Source organism: Arvicola amphibius, chromosome 2, assembly GCF_903992535.2.
Source record: "Arvicola amphibius chromosome 2, mArvAmp1.2, whole genome shotgun sequence".
Lineage (NCBI taxonomy): Eukaryota > Metazoa > Chordata > Mammalia > Rodentia > Cricetidae > Arvicola > Arvicola amphibius.
The window spans coordinates 15,877,146-15,899,366 of record NC_052048.2 but is presented as its reverse complement, the minus strand read 5'-3'; the positions used below and the strand labels follow the sequence as shown (position 1 = coordinate 15,899,366).

Below are 22,221 nucleotides of genomic sequence, written 5' to 3'. Positions count from 1 at the left end.
GGTACTTTGAGTGTGTGGTTGTATTGCATAGTCTCCTAGAAAACATTGTGTAACTTTCCATCATTTTGGATAAGGCTGTGTTTGTACTTTACATAAAGAAAGTGAATAAGTATAATTAGAATGAAAATTGAATCATGATAAAAGAACTTGAATATCTATGTAGGAATTTTGGTGGGGGGTTGTTTATTTGACATTGTGTCTTCATGTAGCCCAGGATACCCTCAAACACTGGACTGATTGGCGCTCTCTCTCTCTCTCTCTCTCTCTCTCTCTCAATATAATGTTTTATAAAAGATTTCCAGATGTTAAACTGATCTCCATTCTTAGGGTAAATCCCTCTTGGTCAAGGGACAGAGTCGTCCTTTTATGTTACTGAATTTAGTCTTACGGGTTTGGTTTTCTGTTTTGTTGTTTGTTTGGGACTCATTGTGTTTGTGTCAGTGTGCGTGTGTATGTGCATATGTGTGTCAGTATGTGTGTGTGAGCATGTCTGTGTGTCAGTCTGTGTGTGTATGTCTGTGTGTGCATATCTATGTGTGTGCACGTCTGTGTGTGCATGTCTATGTGTGTGCACGTGTGTGCAGCTGCACATGTCAGTATCCTCTTCTGTGAGTCTCCATCTATCCTTGAGGCAGGGTCTCTATGAATCAGGGTTAGGGTTCTCTCTGAACCTGGGATTTGTATTTCCTTGACCAGGTTGACAGCTGGCCAGCACCAGTGATTTTCCTTTCTGCCTGCCTTATAACTGGGGTTTATTGGCCTATACTAAATGCCTTGCTTGGGACATGGGTGCCGGGATCTAAACTTTGACCCTGGTGATTATGCAGCAAGCACCCTTAACCTTTGAGTTATTTTTCCAGCTCCCCCTCACTTTTTGTGAGATTGAGGCTCATGTAGCCCAGGCTGACCTAATACTCAATATATAGATAAGGATGATCTTGAATTTCTAATCCTCCTGCCCCATACCTTCCAAATGCTGGGATTGCAGGCATGTGCTCGCATGTCCAGTTTATGTGGCGCTGGGAGTTGAACCCAATTTTTATGCTAGATAAGTACTCTGCCAGCTGAACATTCTCAGCCCCTTGTTCTTGTTTTGGAGCCTGGCCTTGAACATGTGATCCTTCTGCCTGAGCTTCCTGAATCTTAGGATTACCATCTCTGGTTCCTTCTAGTGTCAGCCTCATTGGAATTGGAAACTGTTTTTTTCCTCTTAGATTTCTTGAGAGGGTTTGTGAAGGGTTAGTGTTAATTCTTTGGTTTTGTGTTTGAGGCAGGGTCTCATGTAGACCAGAATGGCTTTGAACTCTGACTTCGAACAATACCTTCTAAGTGCTCAGGATATAGACATGGGCCAGGCCTAAATGTTAATTATTTAAATGTTGGTATAATTTACTGGTGAAGTCACCTGAAACTGGCGTTTCCCTGATTTTTTATAACTAATTCAGACTACTTGCTAGAGGTCTACCATCTACACTCTGGCCTTGAGCCTGCTTTGCTGCCTTGCTAAGAGTTCCCCGTGTATGTTTATTGCCATCTGTCTTTGCTTTGGCTCTAATTTTCTGCTCTCTAGCTTCTGAAGATGGAAAGTTGGGTTATTGATTTTAAAACTTGATTTAATGTTGGTGTAGGATGTCCTCTGAGCAACTCATCAGTCACGTGACATAGATTTGGTTTCTGTTTTTCATTTCGTTCCTCTTAAAGTTTTTAAATTTCCTTATAATCCTATAGTCTGTTTTCTCAAAATAGTTTTCTAATTTCTCAGTCTTCTCTGATTATTAAGAAATATTTTTATCACATTAAATATTTATTACTGTGTACTCAGAATTATGGTATTGTACTATTTAGTTTCTAAAAGTCATGACATTTTAATTTTAGCCTAACTTTAAAGAGGAAAAAATTATTTTGTTTTGTTTTTTGAGACAGGATTTCTCTGTGTAGCCCTAACTGTCCTGAAACTCACTCTGTAGACCAGGCTGGCTTTGAACTCAGAGATCTGCCTGCCTCTGTCTCCCAAGTTCTGGGATTAAAGGCATGCACCACCATACTTGGCTAAGGAGATGTTATAAACAGGTAGTTAACAGACACAGGTCCGGAAATCCCAGCACGCAGGAAGCAAAGGCAGGAGGATCACTTAGGATGTAAGGCTAGTCTGGGCTGTATAGCTGTCCTAATTAGCCAAAAAGAGAAAGAAACCAAGTCAATACTCTTTAAAAAATATTAAGATTTTGTGCATGTGTATCCATGTGTGTGCAGGTGCCCACAGAAGCCCGAGGCTTGATACCCCCCTGGAGCTGCAGTAGCAGTAGCTGTGCAATGCCTGAAGTGGGCGCTAGGAACCATACTCAGGTTCTGTGCTAGAGCAGTGCATGCTTCTAACCGCTGAGCCATCCCCCATCAACACCTGAATGGCTTATGAAATACATAAAGTTCAGGTGTCAAGCAACTGATGTGTCACATATTTATATGTTACTCTGGTTTTGCAAACTGCTGTGGTATGTGGTACTTTACAAAGCTCGAGATTATTTACAACAATCCTCAGATACTAACAACTCACTAGTTTACTGGTGCACTTCAGTACCAGACTGTGCTTGCTACAGAAAGCAGACCGTTTGACCCATTGCAGAAGAAACTAAGCCGGAGAAGTGGTGGTTATATGCCCTTAAATCTAATTGTATTGATAACATAAAGTACAGAACCTTCCAGTTAATTTACTATGCCTGTCAGCTTTAAGAAAGGAACACCTGGGGTTGGAAAGATGACTTAGCAGTTAAGAGCACTGACTGCTCTTCCAGAGGGCTCAGGTTTGATTCTTAGCATTCGCAACTGCTTCCAACTCCAATTCCAAAGGGACCCAATGCCCTCTTCTAGTCTTCACAGGCATCAGGCACGTAAGTGCTGCAGATACACATGCAAGCAAGATGCCCCCATACATACAAAAATAAATGGAATACAGTAGCTGCATCTTTGCTATGAAAGTGAAGTAGATACTTAGGATTGGTGTGATGGCTTTGCTGTATTTAATTCAGAACTCAAAGAGGATTACTGTACACTCTGTTCTCGTTCAGCCAGAGATGGCTGGTGTCAAAGGCAGCCTTCCCTGAATTAACTAGAGCATCACTGTGATTGCTGACTCACCTGCATGGTACATATTATATTGCCTTTTTTTTAAAAGAATTATTATTGTAGTGGATATGAGAAAAGACAGACCAAGAGTGCACACATGTGACATGACATGCATATGGAGGCCAGAAATCAACTTTTTAGGAGTTGATTTTCTCCTTCTATCCCACCATGGCATCCAGGAATTGAACTCAGGTTGTCAAGTTTATACAACTAGCCCCTTTACTCTGTGTCATCTAGTTCATTCATTTGGAGATAGGGTCTCACTATGAAGGAAACCCAAGCTGCCCTCAAATTCCTGAGCTTCTGGCTTAGTTACCTGCGTACTGAGATTATAGACACATGCTATGTCCCTCCTCTCCGTGTATGTGTCTACGTCTGTGTCTATCTTTTCAGACAGGGTCACTCACATTCTGTAGCTGAGGTTGATTGTGAACTCAAAGCAGTCCTCCTGCCTCAGCCTCCTGAATACAGCATGTTCCACCATGCATGACATGCATTATGTATTGCATGTGCATGTTGGACAAGTCTGTACCTCTGTGCTTCGTCAGACCTGGCCCTTTATATTGCTTTCTAAGAACTACAGCAATCACAAATTTAATGCAGGATGGTTTCAAAATATTGTGAAATATAAACATATAAAATTTCATAATGCTTAGGTCACTGAGGCCATTCTGCAATTACTAACAAATATTTGGCCCTGGAAAGCATTCTGGTTGTACTGGAATATAAACATCATGGTACAGACCAGAAAAACGTTAAAAGACCAATTTTGGAGAAGTTGAAAGTTGCCAGAGAAAAGTAACTGGCTTTTAGTTTTTTTTTTAATATTTGTGTTTCGCATACAAGTGTGTATGTGTATCAAGTGCATGCAGTGCCCACATCAGCCAGAAGAGGGCATTGGATCCCCAGGGACTAGAGTTACAGGTGGCTATAAGGCCCCATGTGTGTGCTGGGAATTGAACCCTGATCCTAGAAGGATAGCAGTGCTCTTAACTGCTGAACTATTACTCCAGTCCATGGTAGCTTTAATATGGTAGTGGAAATGGCACTATTTTCCCACAGCTATGAAGTAGCCTGTCTCCTTCCAAAGCTATCCTGTGAGATACGAGAGGCATAGAAGTGGAATTTGGTAAAGTTATAAAAATGGCCTATTTGTTTTTAAAGTATAGAGGGTGTTTGTTTTGTTTTTAGGGCTAAGGCTCTGGGTTGAAACTCCAGAGCCAATAAGGGTTTGTTTGTTTGTTTGTTTTTGTCTGTGTTTTGTTTTGTTGTCTGGTTTTTGTTTTGTTTTGAGTCAAGATCACTATGCAGCTTGACATAGTTCACAGAAGTCCACCTACCTCTTCTTAGAGTATCCTAGGATTAAAGGTTTGTGCAGGAACACTGGCCTTGGTTTTTTAAAAATGTAAACATCAAATTTAGTGGTCTGATTGTTCCAGTGTGCTTGGCATTGTTTGTATGTGATACTATTAATAGTCTCAGATAAACAAACGAGTATTGCCCTGTAGCTTTCTTGCCTTGCAGGTTTTACATTTATGGCAGTGATTAACTGCTGGTGTTACATTTCACACCTTCTCCTTTAGAATTGCCTTAAAAGCATTCAGGACATAAACGTGCATTCTTGAGAGAACTATGTGGGTGGAGGTGAGGATGGAACCCAGGGCTTTACACAAGGTTGGATTCTACCATTGAGCCCCACTCTGTCATCCAGGCTTTCTCTGAGGATGGCTTTCAGGAAAACAGGCATCAGTCTTGTCAGATAAAGAGGCAGACAGGCCAATGGTGGAGAATGGAGAGCGCTCTAAGTGAGTGAGGCTTGCAGAACTCTGTCCCAGCTGGCCTTCCCCGAGACAGGCGTGAGACTGCATTGCTGCCTAGTGGCTTTCTTCCAGAACTCAACAGCGGGGAAGCTTACATTTCTGTGCCAGTCTCCTAATAATTGTGCCAACACAGAGTGAGTGAGTGCGGATCTGGAGTGTGAGTCTGTGGCACCCGTGGGACAGGCTGGGGCATTGACTCATAGAGACTCCAGAAAATTTCAGGGTCTTCCTGATTTTCTTCCTGTGGACCCAATACATTTGAAGAAGGAGCTTATAGCTAAGCTGCCTAGGATACATATTAATTTATATCTACATATGATTTAATGTAGGCATTATATATTTTATCTAATTGTAAATTTAAAAATCTTGAAAATAAAAAGTGAGCAAGTACACAATCACAGGTCGTCCAGTAGCAGCTTCCAGTGACTTAGCCCTGCAAATGGGCCCTGCAGCCTAGGGCCCAGGCCTTGCCACCATGACCACTACCCCAATATCCGCAGCATGCAGGCTCTAAAGCATGGCAGCCATACCTTCTGGTGGCTCTCTCCTGGTTACCCATGACCTGTATCTGTGAGCCTGGGGGGACACCGTGCCTGTTATAATTTATTTAAAAACGCCCAAAGAGAAGTCATGCAATACAACAGGGATCACATGGGAGGTTTATTGATAGGAGAGAAAAGGGGGCAGAGAGCAATTCCTGGGGACAAGAATGGCAGAAGGGGGGTGGGGAGACGGGAGGTGGGCAAGGCCCTTTTGAAAGAGAAGGTGGCAAATGTGCACAGAGGGTGCTCTTAGTGGCTGCAACGGATGATGTATCTTGTCAGGACCCCAAGGGTAGGCCAGTACAGATGCCTGAACACTAACATTGCCCCTCCACCAGGGTCTCCCCAAAGCCAACCCTGACCACTAGTGGACCAGCCTTTTTGGGAAGCCAATCCTCCCATCCATGGCCACAGTATTAGCATTTCCTGAGCACTGGACAGAAGCGTCCACCCCCCCCCCCCCTCCAGAATCGGGATCACCTGCGGCCTGGCTCCTGAAACCATGAAGAAGCAGCCTGTTCTCTGGCCAGGCCAACAGCAGGGCCCCATCAGGATGGGGCAGAACCTGGCAGAACCACCAGCCAAGCCAAAGCGTCAGTGGTGCTAGGCCAGAGCCCCACTCACCCATCCCATCCACACCCCCCCCCCCGAAAACTAGGCAGGATACTACAAGCAAAGGCACTGACCACAGCACTGAGATTTTCTTACCCCATAACTGTGCCTTGCACCAAGCAAAGAATACAGTCCCAGCAGCCATCCTAAAAAAAAAAAAAAATCTTGAAAATATACATGAGATAAAACCTGTTCATAGTCATACCCAGCAAAGAAGTCCTCATAGGAGCCGGGCGGTGGTGGCGCACGCCTTTAATCCCAGCACTCGGGAGGCAGAGGCAGACGGATCTCTGTGAGTTCCAGGACAGGCTCCAAAGCCACAGAGAAACTCTGTCTCGAAAAACAAAAAACAAAAAACAAAAACAAAAACAAAAACAAAACAAAACAACAACAAGAAAAGAAGTCCTCATAGGTAACTTTCTTATGTTGAAGTCATGAAAACCTGGGGCTAGAAAGATTGCTCCATGATTAAAAACACTTGTTCTTTCAGATGATTTCTAGTGCCCACATGGCCACGCACAACTGTTTGTACCTCCAGTCCCAAGAGATCCAGTGCCCTCTTGTGACCTCAGCAGACACCAGACACACATGCACTACACAGACTGTGCAAGCAAACACCCATACACAGGAAACTTTAAAAGACATCACAATAAACCTAGTATTTTTATTTTTTAATTAAATATTTTATTTTGTTATTTTCTGTGTATAAATGTATTACCTGCATACTTGGTGACAGAGGAGGCCAGAAGAGGGTGTCAGACCCCCTGGTACTGGAGTTACAGATGGTTGTGAGCCACCGTGTGGGTATTGGGAATCAAACCTGAGTTCTCCGCAAGAGCAGCAAATGTTCTTAACTTCTAAACCATCTCTCCAGCCCCAGATTTTGAATGTTTTTACTTAGTTTAATGTAATTTTCTCAAGGCAATAAACATGACTGAGATGGCCCCCTGACTAAGAGCAGGCACTGCATCCAGAGCCCAGCATTTCTGTCAGTTGACGGAACTCCTGTAGGGACCCAGTGCCCTCTTCCGGTCTCCATAGGTGACTGCTCTCACATCACAAACCTACACACACACAATTTAAAAACATAAAAATAAAAAAGTTAAAAATAACCATCTTCATATGGCTTATAGAACTTCTTGTTGAGCTACTTAAACTTTATTGTTATTGAAGAACTAGGAAAAGCTTGCATTACACCTTATCTCACATTCCTGACATCAAAAGTATGAAAAAAGTGAGGACCCAGCAAGATTATGAGACAGGATTATGCTTTCTTGACTCTGTAGGTTCACTTCCTACTATTTATACACACTCTCTTTGCTCATAGGCAACCATAGTTGCTTTTTTCTTAAGAGAACTAAAAGGAAAAAACGATGACTCCTCTCTCTCGCTGCAGGTGGTTGGAGGCAAGGTGAAGAAGCCTGGGAAACGAGGACGGAAGCCGGCCAAAATTGACCTGAAAGCAAAGCTGGAGCGGAGCCGGCAGAGTGCCAGGGAGTGCCGGGCCAGGAAGAAGCTGAGATACCAGTACCTGGAGGAGCTGGTGTCCAGTCGGGAGAGAGCTATCTGTGCACTCCGGGAGGAACTGGAAATGGTAAAGTCTGTCAGCAGCAGGACAAACACCCCCTGACTTGACTGTCACTGAAAGGCAGGAGTCAGACCAGTCCCTACCGGTCCAGTTGGCAATTGAAGAGAATGTTAGTCTTTTTTGCCACATTGTAGAGAAGAAGGCATTTTTTTTAATACAGTGCTGGTGGGAACAGTAAGAAATTGTTTATGGTAAAAAAAAAAAAATGGGGACTGGAGAGATGGCTCAGTGATTAAGAGCACTGGCTGCTCTTCCAGAGGTCCTGAATTCAATTCCCAGCAACCACATGGTGGCTCACAGCCCTCTATGATGGGATCCAGTGCCCTCTCCTCATGTGTAGGCATACATGCAGACAAAGTATATTATATATAAATTATATGTATATATATATATTATAATATATCATAAATTGTATAAACCTTCAAAAGAAAACAAGAGAAAGGTGCTTTGCCACCAAGACTGATGACCTTCGCAATCCCCCAAACTGTGCCTGCAAGGTTCCTCTGACCTCCACACGCATGCTCAAGGTACTGTAGTGAGTGTAGCGAAAGTTAGAAAGAATGGGCATGCAGCTTAGCTGGTAGAGTGCTTATCTAGCATGCATGGGGCTCTGGGTTTGATGCCAGCACGGCAGGAGATGGGGTGTGATGACACAAGCCTGTATTCCCAGCACTGGGGAGATGGAGGCAGGAAGAGCAGAAGTTCAAAGTATCAGAGTTCAGTGTATGGCTAAGTGGGAAAAGCCATATAACAGTCCATGATTCTCATGGGAGGCTGCCATTTGTGGTCCCGTGAATCCATCACTTTACATTCAGAGCTTTAACTATGAACTCAGGGATGAGGTAACAGGTACGAGCAGATGGTACTACCGTAACTGTTCCAAAGCTGGATTCTTAGGAAGCAGTGAAGCTGGGCATGTACATGCCTAGAATCCTAGCACTTGGGGGCTAGAGACAGGAGGATCAGGAGTTCAAGGCCAGCCTCTGGACTCCATGAGACTATGTCTAAAAATAAAATCTGCAGGGCAGAGGGGGATGACTGAATAGAGTGCCTGAGGGCAGATTCTCAGGACCTCTTGAAGTTGGGTGCATGCTAGGGCACATTTGTAATCCCTGTGCTCCTTTGCAAGATCGAGGACAGAAACACCAGGCTCCCAAAGCTCAGGGCCAATGCAGCAACAAATGACAGATGACCTCTGTCTCGAGGTGGAAGAGGAGGACTGACATCCAAGGTTCTTATGTGACTTCTATACATGCAACTGATAGAAACCCAGGAATTTAAGAAGAGGGAAGGGTCAAGATGACCCATTGAGTAAAGCCTGTCCGCCTGATTAGTCTGAACCTCAAACCCAGATAAAGATGGAAGACGAAGCCGGGCGGTGGTGGCGCATGCCTTTAATCCCAGCACTCGGGAGGCAGAGGCAGGCGGATCTCTGAGTTTGAGGCCAACCTAGTCTACAAGAGATAGTTCCAGGACAGGCTCTAGAAACTACAGGGAAACCTTGTCGAAAAACCAAAAAAAAAAAAAAAAAAAGGATGGAAGACAAGAACCGACTCACAGAACTTTCCTCTGACCTCCGCATAAATGCTGTGGCCTGTGAGCTCATACACAATAATAATAAATAAAATTCTAAAGGGGGCAACAAAGAGATGACTAGGTAAACCACTTGCCATGCAAGCAAGAAGACCTGAGTTCAGTCCCCAGAATTCACATAGCAGTTACAGTAGCGCACACTTGTCATTCCCTACTGGGGCAGGGGAGACAGAGGATCCCTGGAGTGGGCTGGCCAGCAGTCTAGTGAGCTCCTGGGTCAGGGAGACATTGTCTCAAAAAATAAGGGGGCAGTGATTCAGAAAGACACCCAACATCAACTGAACTTGTGAACAGTGACACACACACACACACACACACACACGCACGCACGCACGCACGCACACACACACACACACACACACGCACACATGCATGCACTCACACCTATGCACAAAAGCAAAGAAATAAGGGCGTTGAGAGAGGAAGGTAATACGTTCCAGATGGATACTAATCAGTTTTTTTGTAATATATCGTTTTTTTTATACATTTTTGTTGATATTTATTGAGCTCTACATTTTTCTCTGCTCCCCTCCCTGCCTCTCCCCTCCCCTTCAATCCTCCCCCAAGGTCCCAATGCTCCCAATTTACTCAGGAGATCTTGTCTTTCTCTACTTTCTACTTCCCATGTAGATTAGATCTATGTGAGTCTCTCTTAGTGTCCTCATTGTTGTCTAAGTTCTCTGGGATTGTGGTTTGTAGGCTGGTTTTCTTTGCTTTATGTTTAAAAACCACTTATGAGTGAGTACATGTAATAATTGTCTTTCTGTGTCTGGGTTACCTCACTCAAAATAATGTTTTCTAGCTCCATCCATTTTCCTGCAAAATTCAAGATGTTATTTTTTCTGCTGTGTAGTACTCCATTGTGTAAATGTACCCACATTTTTTCTTTTTTTTTCTTTTTTTTCTTTTTTTGGTTTTTCGAGACAGGGTTTCTCTGCAGCTTTTTTAGAGCCTGTCCTGGAACTAGCTCTTGTAGACCAGGCTGGCCTTGAACTCACAGAGATCCGCCTGCCTCTGCCTCCCGAGTGCTGGGATTAAAGGCGTGCGCCACCACCGCCCGGCTCCCACATTTTTCCTTATCCATTCTTCGATCAAGGGGCATTTAGGTTCTTTCCAGGTTCTGACTATGACAAACAAAGCTTCTATAACATAGTTGAGCACATGTCCTTGTGGCACGATTGAGCATCCTTTGGATATATACCCAAAAGTGGTGTTACTGGGTCTTCAGGAAGGTTGTTTCCTAATTTTCTGAGAAATCGCCACACTGACATCCAAAGGGGTTATACCATCTTGCATTCCCACCAGCAATGCAGAAGTGTTCCCTTTTCCCCACAGCCTCTCCAGCATAAGTTGTCATCAGTGTTTTTGATCTTGGCCATTCTTACAGGTGTGAGATGGAATCTCAGAGTTGTTTTGATTTGCATTTCTCTGATGACTAAGGATGTTGAACATTTCCTTACGTGTCTTTCAGCCATTTTAGATTCCTCTGTTGAGAGTTCTCTGTTTAGGTCTGTACTCCATTTTTTAAAATTGGATTATGTGTTCTTCTGATGACCAATTTCTTGAGTTCTTTGTATATTTTGGAGATCAGACTTCTGTCTGATGTGGGGTTAGTGAAGATTTTTCCCATTCTGGAGGCTGTTGTTTTGTCTTGTTGACTGTGTCCTCTGCTTTATAGAAGCTTTTCAGTTTCAGGAGGTCCCATTTATTAATTGTTTTTCTCAGTGTCTGTGCTGCTGGGGTTATATTTAGGAAGTGGTCTCCAGTGCCAATGTGTTCAAGTGTACTTCCTACTTTCTCTTCTATAAGGTTCAGTGTGGCTGGCTTTATGCTGAGGTCTTTGATCCATTTGGACTTGAGTTTTGTGCATGGTGATAGATATGGGTCTATTTTCCTTTTTCTACATGTTGATATCCAGTTATGCCAGCACCACTTGTTAAATATGCTTTCTTTTTTCCATTTGACATTTTTTGCTTTTATATCAAAGATCGGGTATTCAAAAATACGTGGATTGATATCCAGGTCTTCTGTTCGGTTCCATTGGTCCTCCTGTCTGTTCTCATGCCAATACCAGGCTGTTTTCAGTACTGTAGCTCTGTAGTAGAGTTTGAAGTCAGGGATTGTGATGCCTCCAGAAGTTCTTTTATTGCCCAGGATTGTTTTGGCTATCCTGGGTTTTTTGCTTTTCCAAATGAAGTTGAGTACCATTCTTTCGAGGTCTTTGAAGAATTTTGCTGGGATTTTGATGGGCATTGTATTGAAATCACTATTGATTTTATGATGAATTTGATCTGTTATATGTCATTATTATTTTGACTTGATTTGCTTCACTTTGTATATTCCCAAAAGTTCATAGTGTACACTGTGGTAGAACGTATGTGTGTTCTCATACATGTAATAGTAGTGCGTACAGCTACTACTGGTAGTTGTTTATTGAATATTTATTAGAGAAGACTCCCCACACCCAGTACTGGATATCAGACCCAAGGCCTCTTGCATGCTAGCACGTGATCTAGCAGTGAACTACAGCTGAGCCCTCAGGCTAGCTCTTGTGTCTAGGATTTCCACATCTGCTGCCTGAACTCTGACTTAGCATCTGACTTAACTGTGTTAAATATTTCAGTACAAGCAGTGGTGCATGGCAATGGACCAAGGGAAAATCCCGTCTGAAATAAGGGCCCTTCTCACTGGAGAGGAGCAGAACAAGTCTCAGCAGAACTCAAGCAGGCATCCCAAAGCTGGGAAGACAGATGCTAACACCAATTTGTGTGAGTACCGTCTACCAAAGCATTCCTGTTAAGCAAGCATCCCAAGGTAGAGTGTGTCACTTGTAGTAAAGGGAAGTGCTGCTGTCCTCTTTAAATGCTAGTCAGTGTGGTGGAGGATTCTTAACCCTGAAGTGAGAGCCAGCTGGAGGCTGGCTGTGTGCACAGCTGCTCTGCCATCACTTAGGGAAACCTCAAGTTGGAGGCCAATGTGGGCTTCCTAAGAAGACCCCATGTCAAAAGACAGACCTGCCAGCCAGCTGAGGACTGTGTGGTGACAGCCCGTGATTTAAAGTGGCCCTGAGCGTGGTGGGAATGCCACTTTCTCTTAGTTGTGCTGTCACTCACAGCTTTAACTTAGACATTACTCCAGTAGAGCGCTAAAGAACTCTAGTCGTAGGTGGCTGTGGTTTAGCAGCTGCTGTGGTCGGAGTTAGCGTGCTCTAGGGCAGTGGGTCTCAGCCTTCCCAATGGCGTGACTCTAATATAGTTCCTCATGCTGTGATGACCCTAATCATAAAATTATCTTCATTGCCACTTCAGAACTGTGATTTTGCTACTGTCATGAGTTGTAAGCCAGACAGTGGTGGTGCACGCCTTTAATTCACACTTGGGAGGCAGAGGCAGGCAGATCTCTGAGCTTGAGGCCTACCTAGTCACAGAGCAAGTCCAGGACAGCCAAGGTTACACAGAGAAACTCTGTCTTGAAACAAAACAAGAAGCAAAAACTCAAAAACAAAAACAAAAATATTAATCATAATGTAAATTTATTTGGAACTAGAGGTTTGTTAAAGGAGCCTTGACCCACATGTTGAAAGCCATTGCTCTAGGCTCCTTCAGCCCTAGGGCAAAAACCAAAACAGGGAAATGAGAGAAATAGCAGAGTGGCTGGGTGAGGCCCTGGGTCTCTCGAGGGCAATTTTAGAAGCTGTTCTCACAAGTCCAGGCTCTGGCTACCGTAAGTTGTAACATTGAGTGTTTCTCTTCTTTTGCAGTGCTGGGTAATTGAACCCGTGGCTTCAGAAATGCTAGGTAAGTTCTTTACATGCTCAGCCCAGGGTTGTTTTATTTTTGTTGAGGTAAAATTCATATAACATGAAATGAACAACTTCAAAAAAAATCTACCATTTTAAAATGACAGTGTGGGCTGGAGAGATGGCTCAAGGTTAAATACACTGGCTGTTCTTCCAAAGGACCCAGGTTCTATTCCCAGCAACCATAGGGCTCACAACCATCTGTAATGAGATCTAGTGCCCTCTTCTGGCATGCAAAGATACATGCAGGCAGGATAAGTCTTTTTTTTTAAAAAAATAAGTAAGCTGACTATGCAGGCCTTTAGTGTATTTGCAGGGTTACATAACTGTTATCTCTAACTACAAATGTGTGATCACCCTAAAAGAGAACCCTGGACCATTAAACAGCCCTTTGCAGCCATGGACCTGAGGTCCCAATGGATGAATCCATTATAAATATGTTGTATTAATGGGATCATTTAGTATCATCTGCATCTGACTTCTTAACCTAGCCTGATCTTTCCATGCTGGACTCATGTTATTCCATGTATCAGAACTTCATTCTTTATGATCCATCATTTTATAGATGCACATACCACGGTTGTTCATCCATCTGTCCATTGATAGGCTTTGTTTCTACCTGCTGGCTTCTGGGATACTGTCAACATTGCTCCTGTGAGCATGTGTATACAAGTATTTGTGTATGGGCTTGACCTGGTTTGTTTTGGGTCGGGGTGCTTCGCTCACTGTGTAGCTGAGGAGAACCTGAGCCCTGGTCCTCCTGCCTTCCCCTCCCTCCGCAGTGCTGGGCTCCAGGTGTGCTGGGCTCCAGGTGTGCTGGGCTCCAGGTGTGCTGGGCTCCAGGTGTGCTGGGCTCCAGGTGTGCACCACCGCAGCTCACTTAGCTCTTTTGAATATGCACCTGGGGTTAGACTGCTGGGCCATATGGACTTCTGGTTAACTTTCTTAAGAACTGCCAGACTCTTCTCTGATGGCCGAAGTGTGTCAATTTCTACTAGCAGCGCTTTCTCTATCTCATCAGTGCTTGCTATCTTCCTTTGTGAGAGACAAGATCTCATTGTGTTGCCTGGGGCTGATGGAATCCCAGGAATCAATCAGCCTTTCTGGTAGCCAGGTTTACAGGCATGTGCCATTGTGACAGCCCTATTTTGGGTTTTGTTTTAATTTTAATTAATTAATTGGTTGATTGATTTTTTTCAAGACATGCTTTCTCTCTGTTGCCCTGGCTGTCCTGGAACTCACTCTGTAGACCAGACTGGCCTCAAAGTCAAATTCACCTGCCTCTGCCTCCTGAGTGCTAGGATTATTTATTTATTTATTTATTTATTTATTTATTTATTTATTTTAAAAACAGGAGTTTTGCTGTGTAACCCAAAATGGACTAGAACTCATGTTTACCATGCTTACCTTAAACTTCCTGCAGTCTTTCTGCCTGTCTCCTCTCCCAGGTGACAGGGTTACATACATACATGTCTGTGCCACCATTCCCAGTGCCTAGTGTTTTTAAACTGCAGCTCTCCTAGTGAGCATGAAGTAGTGTATCATTGTGTTTATCACTGTGTGTGTGATGGGTGTGAATGTGCACAGAGCGTGCGTGGAGCTCGGAGGACAATTTTGTGGTCTGTTCTCTCCTTCTGCCTTTATGTCAGAAGGGAATCGGGTCACCAGGGTTGTAGAGAAAGCATTTTTAACCACTGGGTCATCTCACTGTTCCCTCATTGTGCTTTTCCTTAATGAATATTGATTCTGTGTTTTGTTCTTGTGTTCTTTTGTTCTTTGTTTCTGGCCACTTGTATATGCTTTCTAGAAACATGTTTAAGTTTGCCAGCGTTAGAATTTTGTTTTGTTGTTGAAGCTTTTTGTGTTGTCTTGTTGGGGGGGGGAGTTGTTTTGTTTTGTTTTGTTTTGAGTCAGGGTCTCACTATCCAGCCCAAGGTGGCTGGAACTCAGTGATCCTCCTCCCTCAGCTTCCTGTGAGCTAGGATGCGGATGTGTCTCCATGCCCTGCTGTGGAGTGAGTTTTAGGAGTTCCCTCTGGCTCTGGCACTAGGCGTGCGGTTGGTGTGTGGTTTGCAGGCTTCTCTCCTGCTCAATCAGCTGTGTTTTCACTTTCTGAATAATATCCTTGGACACACAAAGATTTAGCTCAGATGAAGTTTGGTTAGCTTCTTTTATCTTCCATTGCTCATGTTTTTGGCATTATATCAAAAGATTCCATTCTCAAAGCTAGGCTGTGAAATTTTACCCATTTCATCTAAGAATGTTACAGAGCCTTTGGGGGGCATAACGAGCCCAGTTTCCTCTATAGCACGACAGAGAGGCTCACACAACATGGCAGCTTATGGCCTGCACGTGCTCGTTGGTTGAAGAGAGTGAGGATTTCAGGATGATGTCAGGGGTTCAGGTGTAATCTGTACCCAGGAGGTGGAGGAGGAACATGTCAAGCACTTACTTCTTCATCTTTATTGTCTGGGAGGACTTGAAATGGTTATAAGTAAACACTGCCACACTGGGGCCAAGTGAGCGCTGGCACGAGTGTCAGGAGTTCAAGACCATCCTTAGCTGCTCACTGAATTTGAGGCCAGTCTAGGCTACGTGAGACCCAATCTCAAAACAAGTTATAAAATTAAAGGAATTGGGTTTTTGATAACTTTTACTAGATAACATTGGACCTTAATTTAAATTAAACTAGTTAAAATAACCAAATTAACTAATTTTCTATATATTCACAATCTTTAAAAAGTCTCACTAGCTGAACATGTGACTCACACTTGTCATCTGATCCCTCTGGAGACTGAGACCAAAAAAAATCCTGTAATTTTGAGGTCAGCCTGGGGCTACTGTCTGAGTTCCTTTCCTGTTGCTATGATAAAATAGTCTGACAAGAGCAACTGGAAAGCAGGATTATAGGTGGACTTTCTCTGTGTTCTGGCAGCCGGTCCCAATGGCCACTCTGAGACATCTTATTAATTACAAATTCTTGGCCAATAGCTCAGGCTCATTACTAACTAGCACTTATAACTTAAATTAACCCATTTCTATTCATCTATTGCTGCCCCAAGGCTTGTGGCTTTTACCTGTTTGCATGTCCTGCTTCCTTTCTGTCTGGCTGGCTACTCCTCTGACTCTGCCCTCCTTCTTCCCAGCATTCTCCTGCCCTGAGAATCCTGCCTAGCCATTGGCCATTCAGCTTCTTATCAACAGTGAGAGTAACACATTTTCACAGTGTACAGAAGAATTATTCCACAGCAGTCCATTTTATCTTGCACTTCAAAGTACAGTCCATCATGGTGCGGAAGTCACAGAGGTAGGAGCTTGTGAAGCTGCCCACATCACATCTCCAGTAAGAAGCAGAGAATGAGGGATGCATGAAGTTATTGCTCAGTTCTCTTTGTCCACATATGCAGTCCAGAGTTCCCCTCATCAGACATAGTTAAGATGGCTCTTTACATATCAATTAGTGGAACAAAGTAATCGCCACAAGCTGTTCTCCCAGGTGATTCTAGAGTCTGTCAATCTAACCTTCATAGCTACATAGTTCCAGGCCATCCTGTGATGGAGTAAGGTCTTGTCTCGTAACAAGTCACACAGTAACAACATCATCAACAGAAGCCTTCCTGCATATATTAACCTGAAGAAAAAGTCAAGAATTTTAGCTGGGTGTAGTGGTGCACACCTGTAATCCCATTTCTTGACAAGAGATTGCTCCATAGATTGTTCGAGACATACCTGGGCTATCCATAAAATCCTGTCTCAAAAACTAGGAGCTGCTTATGATGGGCTGGGAAGATGGCTCAGTGAGTAAAGTTCTTCCCATGAGAGCATGAAGACCTGAGTGTGAGTCCCAGCATCATGAAGCCAGGCACTATAGTGTGGTCTGCGATCCCAGCACTTCTATAGCCAGATGGGAAGTGGGGATGGGAGAACCTCTGGATGCTCACTGGGTGGCAGTTCTTGTGTACACAGGTAAACAACAACAAAGAGACCCTGCCTCAAACATGGTGTAAGGTGAAGACTGAACATGCGGTTGTCCTCTGACCTCCACATGTGTGTCCTGGCACTCACACACAACAGTAAATGAATAAATAAATGCATGAGTTTAAAAGCTGATTTAGCAAACTTCATTGACTAGAAACATTCTTACGATGGTGCATTTGTTTTCTCTCCAGGGTGAAGAACATCTAAAATGCAGTGATCAAAGCCAATGGTCTCTAGTGTCTATGGAGGACAAATGGGCAGGACTTTGCTTCTTGGCTCCATGTACTGCTTACTGCTTAGTAGGCATCTCTGTAAATCCAAAATGTGTGATCATACATCACGAAAGCCTTTGCTTTAACTTTCAACACTTAGATTTGCCAACATTCAGACCTACTCTGTATTGCTCTTCATGTCGGTCTACAAGTTATGATGCCTGAAACCACAGAAATGGAGGAAAGAGGATGAAAAGCGCATATTTGCACCTTAGCCGTATGGCTCTTTTGGTTAATTTGTATTTTCCCTATGTAACTCATGTGTTTGTATGTGTGCTTGTCACTTCTCTTCGTGTCTTTAATCGCCCTACGAAATGAAACCAAATAGGCTGTTTGTTTCCTGTGGGTCTCAGCTTTTACGGACCCAATGTTACTCCTTTATATTTACTTGAGTAATGTTTGATTGTCTGTGAGCCATTCCAGCATAAGCTGTGAGTATCTATTAGCAGATATATACAGTTCTATTTTTATAATCCACAGTGATATGCCTGTTTTAAAGAATGTACGTAAGAAGCCCACCAAGAAAGCCCGCAGACAGCCCCTTTCTGCTGTTCCCGCAGACTGTGTTTATGAAAGTTGCTAAGGCCAACTCCGTGCTTGGAGAAGAACTAGCCATGTTTTCTTTGCAGGTGAAAGTAACTTTTCAGTAGCATTTGTTATTGTAACCTACAGTGTGCGTGTGCACTTGTGTTTCTGTTTCTTACATGTACATGGGGTAGACAGAAGTGAATGTTCATACATGTTTGCTTGTGTACTCAACTAAGGCGTGGTTTTTTTATGTGAAGAACGCAGAATGAAACTAGCTGCTGAGACTGAGTATCTGCCCTCCCGTGTAGAGCACAAGCCACACTGCTGGGAATGCTAATGGCTGTTGCGGTTGGCAGAACACTCAGTGTCTCCCCTGATGTGAGTGCCCTTATGAATGTGTTCTGAGCCAGAAGGAAGCCCACTGTGTGCTTGTACGCACTTTAGCCTGTGCCCCCATGTGGTGGGGCATCCTAAGCTGTACCTTGCACTGTAGCTTGGGACCTGACAGGCATGTGGCATGGCAGTGGCTCTGTATGGTTCCCATCACAGCTGCATCTACATGACATGGAGTGGTGATTGAGGGGCAGAGCTCATGGGAGGACGCACTGCAAGATGACCTCTGCTTCACTCTTGTTCTAGTTCAGTCAGGTGGTGTTCTCTGTTGCTGCTAAATTACAATGGTTCCTCACTCTGATGAGGCAGAAACTTGGCTTCCAAGCAAGAAGTGTTTGCTAAGGACTGGCGGTTGATGAGGCAGTTATCAGTCTTCAGTCGTGTCCGACCTTTCCACATTGTGACTTGAAGCCTGGGAACCGAGTGTTGGAAGTGAGTTTACAGTTTTGTGCCAGGACACATTCCTAGCTGTTCTGAGGCCTGCGCGGCCTGCACACAATGGTTCAGACATGGCTGGCAGGTTTTCTGTGAGGTGGAACATGAGATGGATCTCTTGGCAGGCAGGCATTTAAACAGATGCCTCCTCTCAACTCAAGATCCCTTGATCTCAAGCTTTAGACTTAGATAGCATGTTAGGGGTGTGTGACCACTGACAGACCACTAGCCCAGCTTGCTGGGGTTCTCTGAGTTTAAGAAAAATGGGCATTTAAGGATGTTTAATGTCTTCTTATGACCATAAATGTAGACAAAGGATTGTTGATATTCGGGCCCTTAAGAATTTAAGTGTTTTAAATATAGTGTTCAGACTGTGCTGGGCGTGTTTCTGCCAGCTGGTCCACTCAGTCATATATTTTCACTGCAGAACAGCCCATGACTTTATGTTGCTTTGTTCAGTAACTTTTGAATTCTCTAGAAATGTTATTTTGAAAGCAAACATTCCAGAATGAATGTCTGCGCTATGCTTGAAGACTCCGCAGGTTCTAACTGCAACCGCAGGGTCACCCCAAAGAGGTGGGCTTGGAGCGAAAGCTGATTGCACTTTGGGTCTATTCGTGTGCCTGTATCGCTCTAGTGTTGTGAACTGGTCAGACCAAGAGAATGGCCCTTGGTGTTTGAAGGGGACGTGTCTGTTGATTGCCCTGGGACCTGTGCCGGCCCTTCTTCCTCAGAAGCCTGAGATCCACTCACTGGTCCTGATTCCAACAGCTGGAGCATCTCCATGTCCATTGCCATTCAGGGACGCTATGTGCTGGCTGCACATCCTTCCCAGAGGACAACAAGCAGGGACGGAGCCCTGGGCCATTGTCCGGGGCAGGAAGAGGCCTTGTGCCTCAGTCAGCAGAGCCCATCTCCTTTTTCTTTTTATCTCAGAGAGTAAGGAGAAAGTATATTTGTGAATTCACACCAAGCCGACTCTATCATTTTAGAATCCACTTCCCACAGATTGGAGCAACTGGTGCAATATGGAATTGATTTGGTCTGGTCAACTTTTAGGCTGTAGCTGAAGTTCTTAATTTGTTTTCTGTCTTATCTAAAATACTTTGTGATACTGAATCAGAGCAGAGCCTTTCAGCAGCCATCCGTCACTATTTGCTGTGGACAGTGCTTAGCATCTCCATCTAGAATTTATCATCTTTGAGCTGCGATGGCTTTGCTTTGGCTGCTTATATAAAAAAATACAGATTAAACTGGGCTTCACTTTTAGTTAAAGGCAAGTAAAATTAACAAAAAATAAATATATTTCACATAAATCAGCTGCATGTTGTTACAAATATTAAAATACATATTTTGTTTTTTAAAGATGAGAGATAATTAAACCACATGGTATTTGGGGGCAATGAAGGATGTTTTTCTCAGAAGAGCATTGTACAATTATATTTTTTATGATAAATAAAGTATATTCACCAAACTCATGTCAAATTGCCTGTTTCACACTGCTGAATCCCTCTGTATACACCCAGAGCAGTTAAAAGAGAAAAGGAGGACTGTAGTCATCAAGATGGCGCACCAGGCAAAGGCACCTGCTGCCAATCCCGACTGTCTGAGTGCAGCTCCCACGTGTGGAAGGGAGAACTGACCCTGCATCTGCACTCTTGTGTGGTTAAGACTGCTTACTGCTCCTGCAGAAGACCCAGGTTCAGTTCCCAGCACCCACATAGTGGCTCACAGCCTGTAATTACAGTTCCAGGGACTCAGATGGGCTCCTGCACATAGGTGGTGCACAGACACACACTAAGGCAAGCACACATACACGTAATTCTTCTTTATTTAAAGGGGACTAGGCAGGTCCGCAGTCCACTTTCTGAGTAACTTAGAATTATCTAATCAGCCGGACTCCTCATCTTCCACACAGAGTCACTTTCAAGAGGTCGCTGGTGTGATAAGCCGGTCACTGTCACCATTTTATTGTTGCTGTGACACATGCCTGATGAAGGGTTTATTCTGTCCAACCTAGGATGGCATCGCAGTAGGATTGTGAGGCCGCTAGTCACTGCACATGCAGTAAGGAAGCTGGGTTGATGACGTCACTGCACCTGCAGTAAGGAAGCAGGGGTTGATGACGTCACTGCACCTGCAGTAAGGAAGCAGGGGTAATGATGTCACTGCAGACATGTTGATGAGCTTGTTTTCCTTTTGTCCTGAGTTGGGTCCCTGGACAGTGGATAGTGCTGTCCCCATGCAGGGCAAGTGCTCCCTCCTCAGTTAACTTCCGGAAATGCCTTCATGGACACACTCAGATGTATTTCCTGGGTGATTAAGTCCATCAAATTGACAAGAAAACCTGCTTGTCAAATAGCACAGGACTAGGCCGGCAGGAAGGCTCAGCAGGTAAAGCACTTGCCACAATGCTTGACAGCCCAAGTTGATCCCTGGAACCCACACACAGTGTGGGAGAACCTTCTCCCCCACCAAACTGTCCTTTGATTACAACCTATATACACACTAAACAAATGTGGAAAAAATATCCACAGTATGTACATATTTAAGTTATCAAAAATAAAATTGTCTAATGAGCATAAATCAAAATGTAACGTTAGCCTATTCCCGGGTTGTTTTCTATGTATTGCTGTGCTTACCCTTTGAATCGATATAACTAGAAGCTCTTTGTGGCAATAATAGCCTTCAATTAATTAGGTTCATTTTAAGAACCACTGATGTCCCAACTGGTGATATTTTGGTCTGATTATCTACATATCTACATATAGTGATTTTCAGGCTGCTAAATAACAGGGTTTTGTTGGGTTTTTTTTTTTTCCATTTCACCATTTTCCTTAATGACAAGTTGTCATTAATCCAAGTCTGGACTGTCACATAAAGGTTTACTGACGTGTGCAGCGGAACAGAGGCACAGTGAAGGTGGCCGATGGGTCTGAACTCTGGCTCACATTCCTCTTTAATAAGCCCTTGTAGAAGAAAGCCGCCTGCCATCCACTCACTGAGTCCTGGGTCTGCCTTTTTTAATTCCTCAACTCACTAGGGGTGCCCTTTTGAAAAGTGTGCAAAATCATGGCATGTTACAGATGACTTTAGCCCAGTTACATGTGTCTCTTAAACTCCATGTTTAGTGACATCCATGTGGTGCTCAGCAATGGTGGGTGTGTCCTCCTCAGGACATCAGTGACATCATGTGGTGCTCAGTGGTGGTAGGTTGTCCCCCCTCTCAGGAGATCAGTGACATCCGTGTGGTGCTCAGCGATGTGGTTGTGTCCCCCCTCTCAGGACATCAGTGACATCCGTGTGGTGCTCAGCGATGTGGGTGTGTCCTCCTCAGGACATCAGTGACATCCATGTGGTGCTCAGCGGTGGTGGGTGTGTCCTCCCTCTAAGGACATCCGTGTGGTGCTCAGCGATGTGGGTGTGTCCTCCCTCTCAGGGAGTCAGAGAATGCTACAGACCCTGGACAGTCAGTCTCCAGTGTACCACTGAAAATGGTCAAATGGGGGCCTAGCACAGCCCAGCTCAGCATCCAAGA

General features: G+C 44.1%; 1 protein-coding gene across 1 annotated transcript in view; it reads left to right on the top strand.

Annotated features, from left to right (window-relative positions):
• Crebl2 (cAMP responsive element binding protein like 2) overlaps positions 1-20,161 on the top strand; it is a 31,199-nt gene extending 11,038 nt beyond the window's left edge. Inside the window, exons 2-5 of the mRNA XM_038320203.1 lie at positions 7,494-7,691; positions 11,902-12,046; positions 13,039-13,075; positions 17,247-20,161. Of these exons, the coding sequence (XP_038176131.1) occupies positions 7,494-7,691; positions 11,902-12,046; positions 13,039-13,052 (357 nt within the window). The 3' untranslated portion in view covers positions 13,053-13,075; positions 17,247-20,161. The remainder of the gene's footprint in view (positions 1-7,493; positions 7,692-11,901; positions 12,047-13,038; positions 13,076-17,246) is intronic.
• Positions 20,162-22,221: the final 2,060 nt, after the last annotated feature.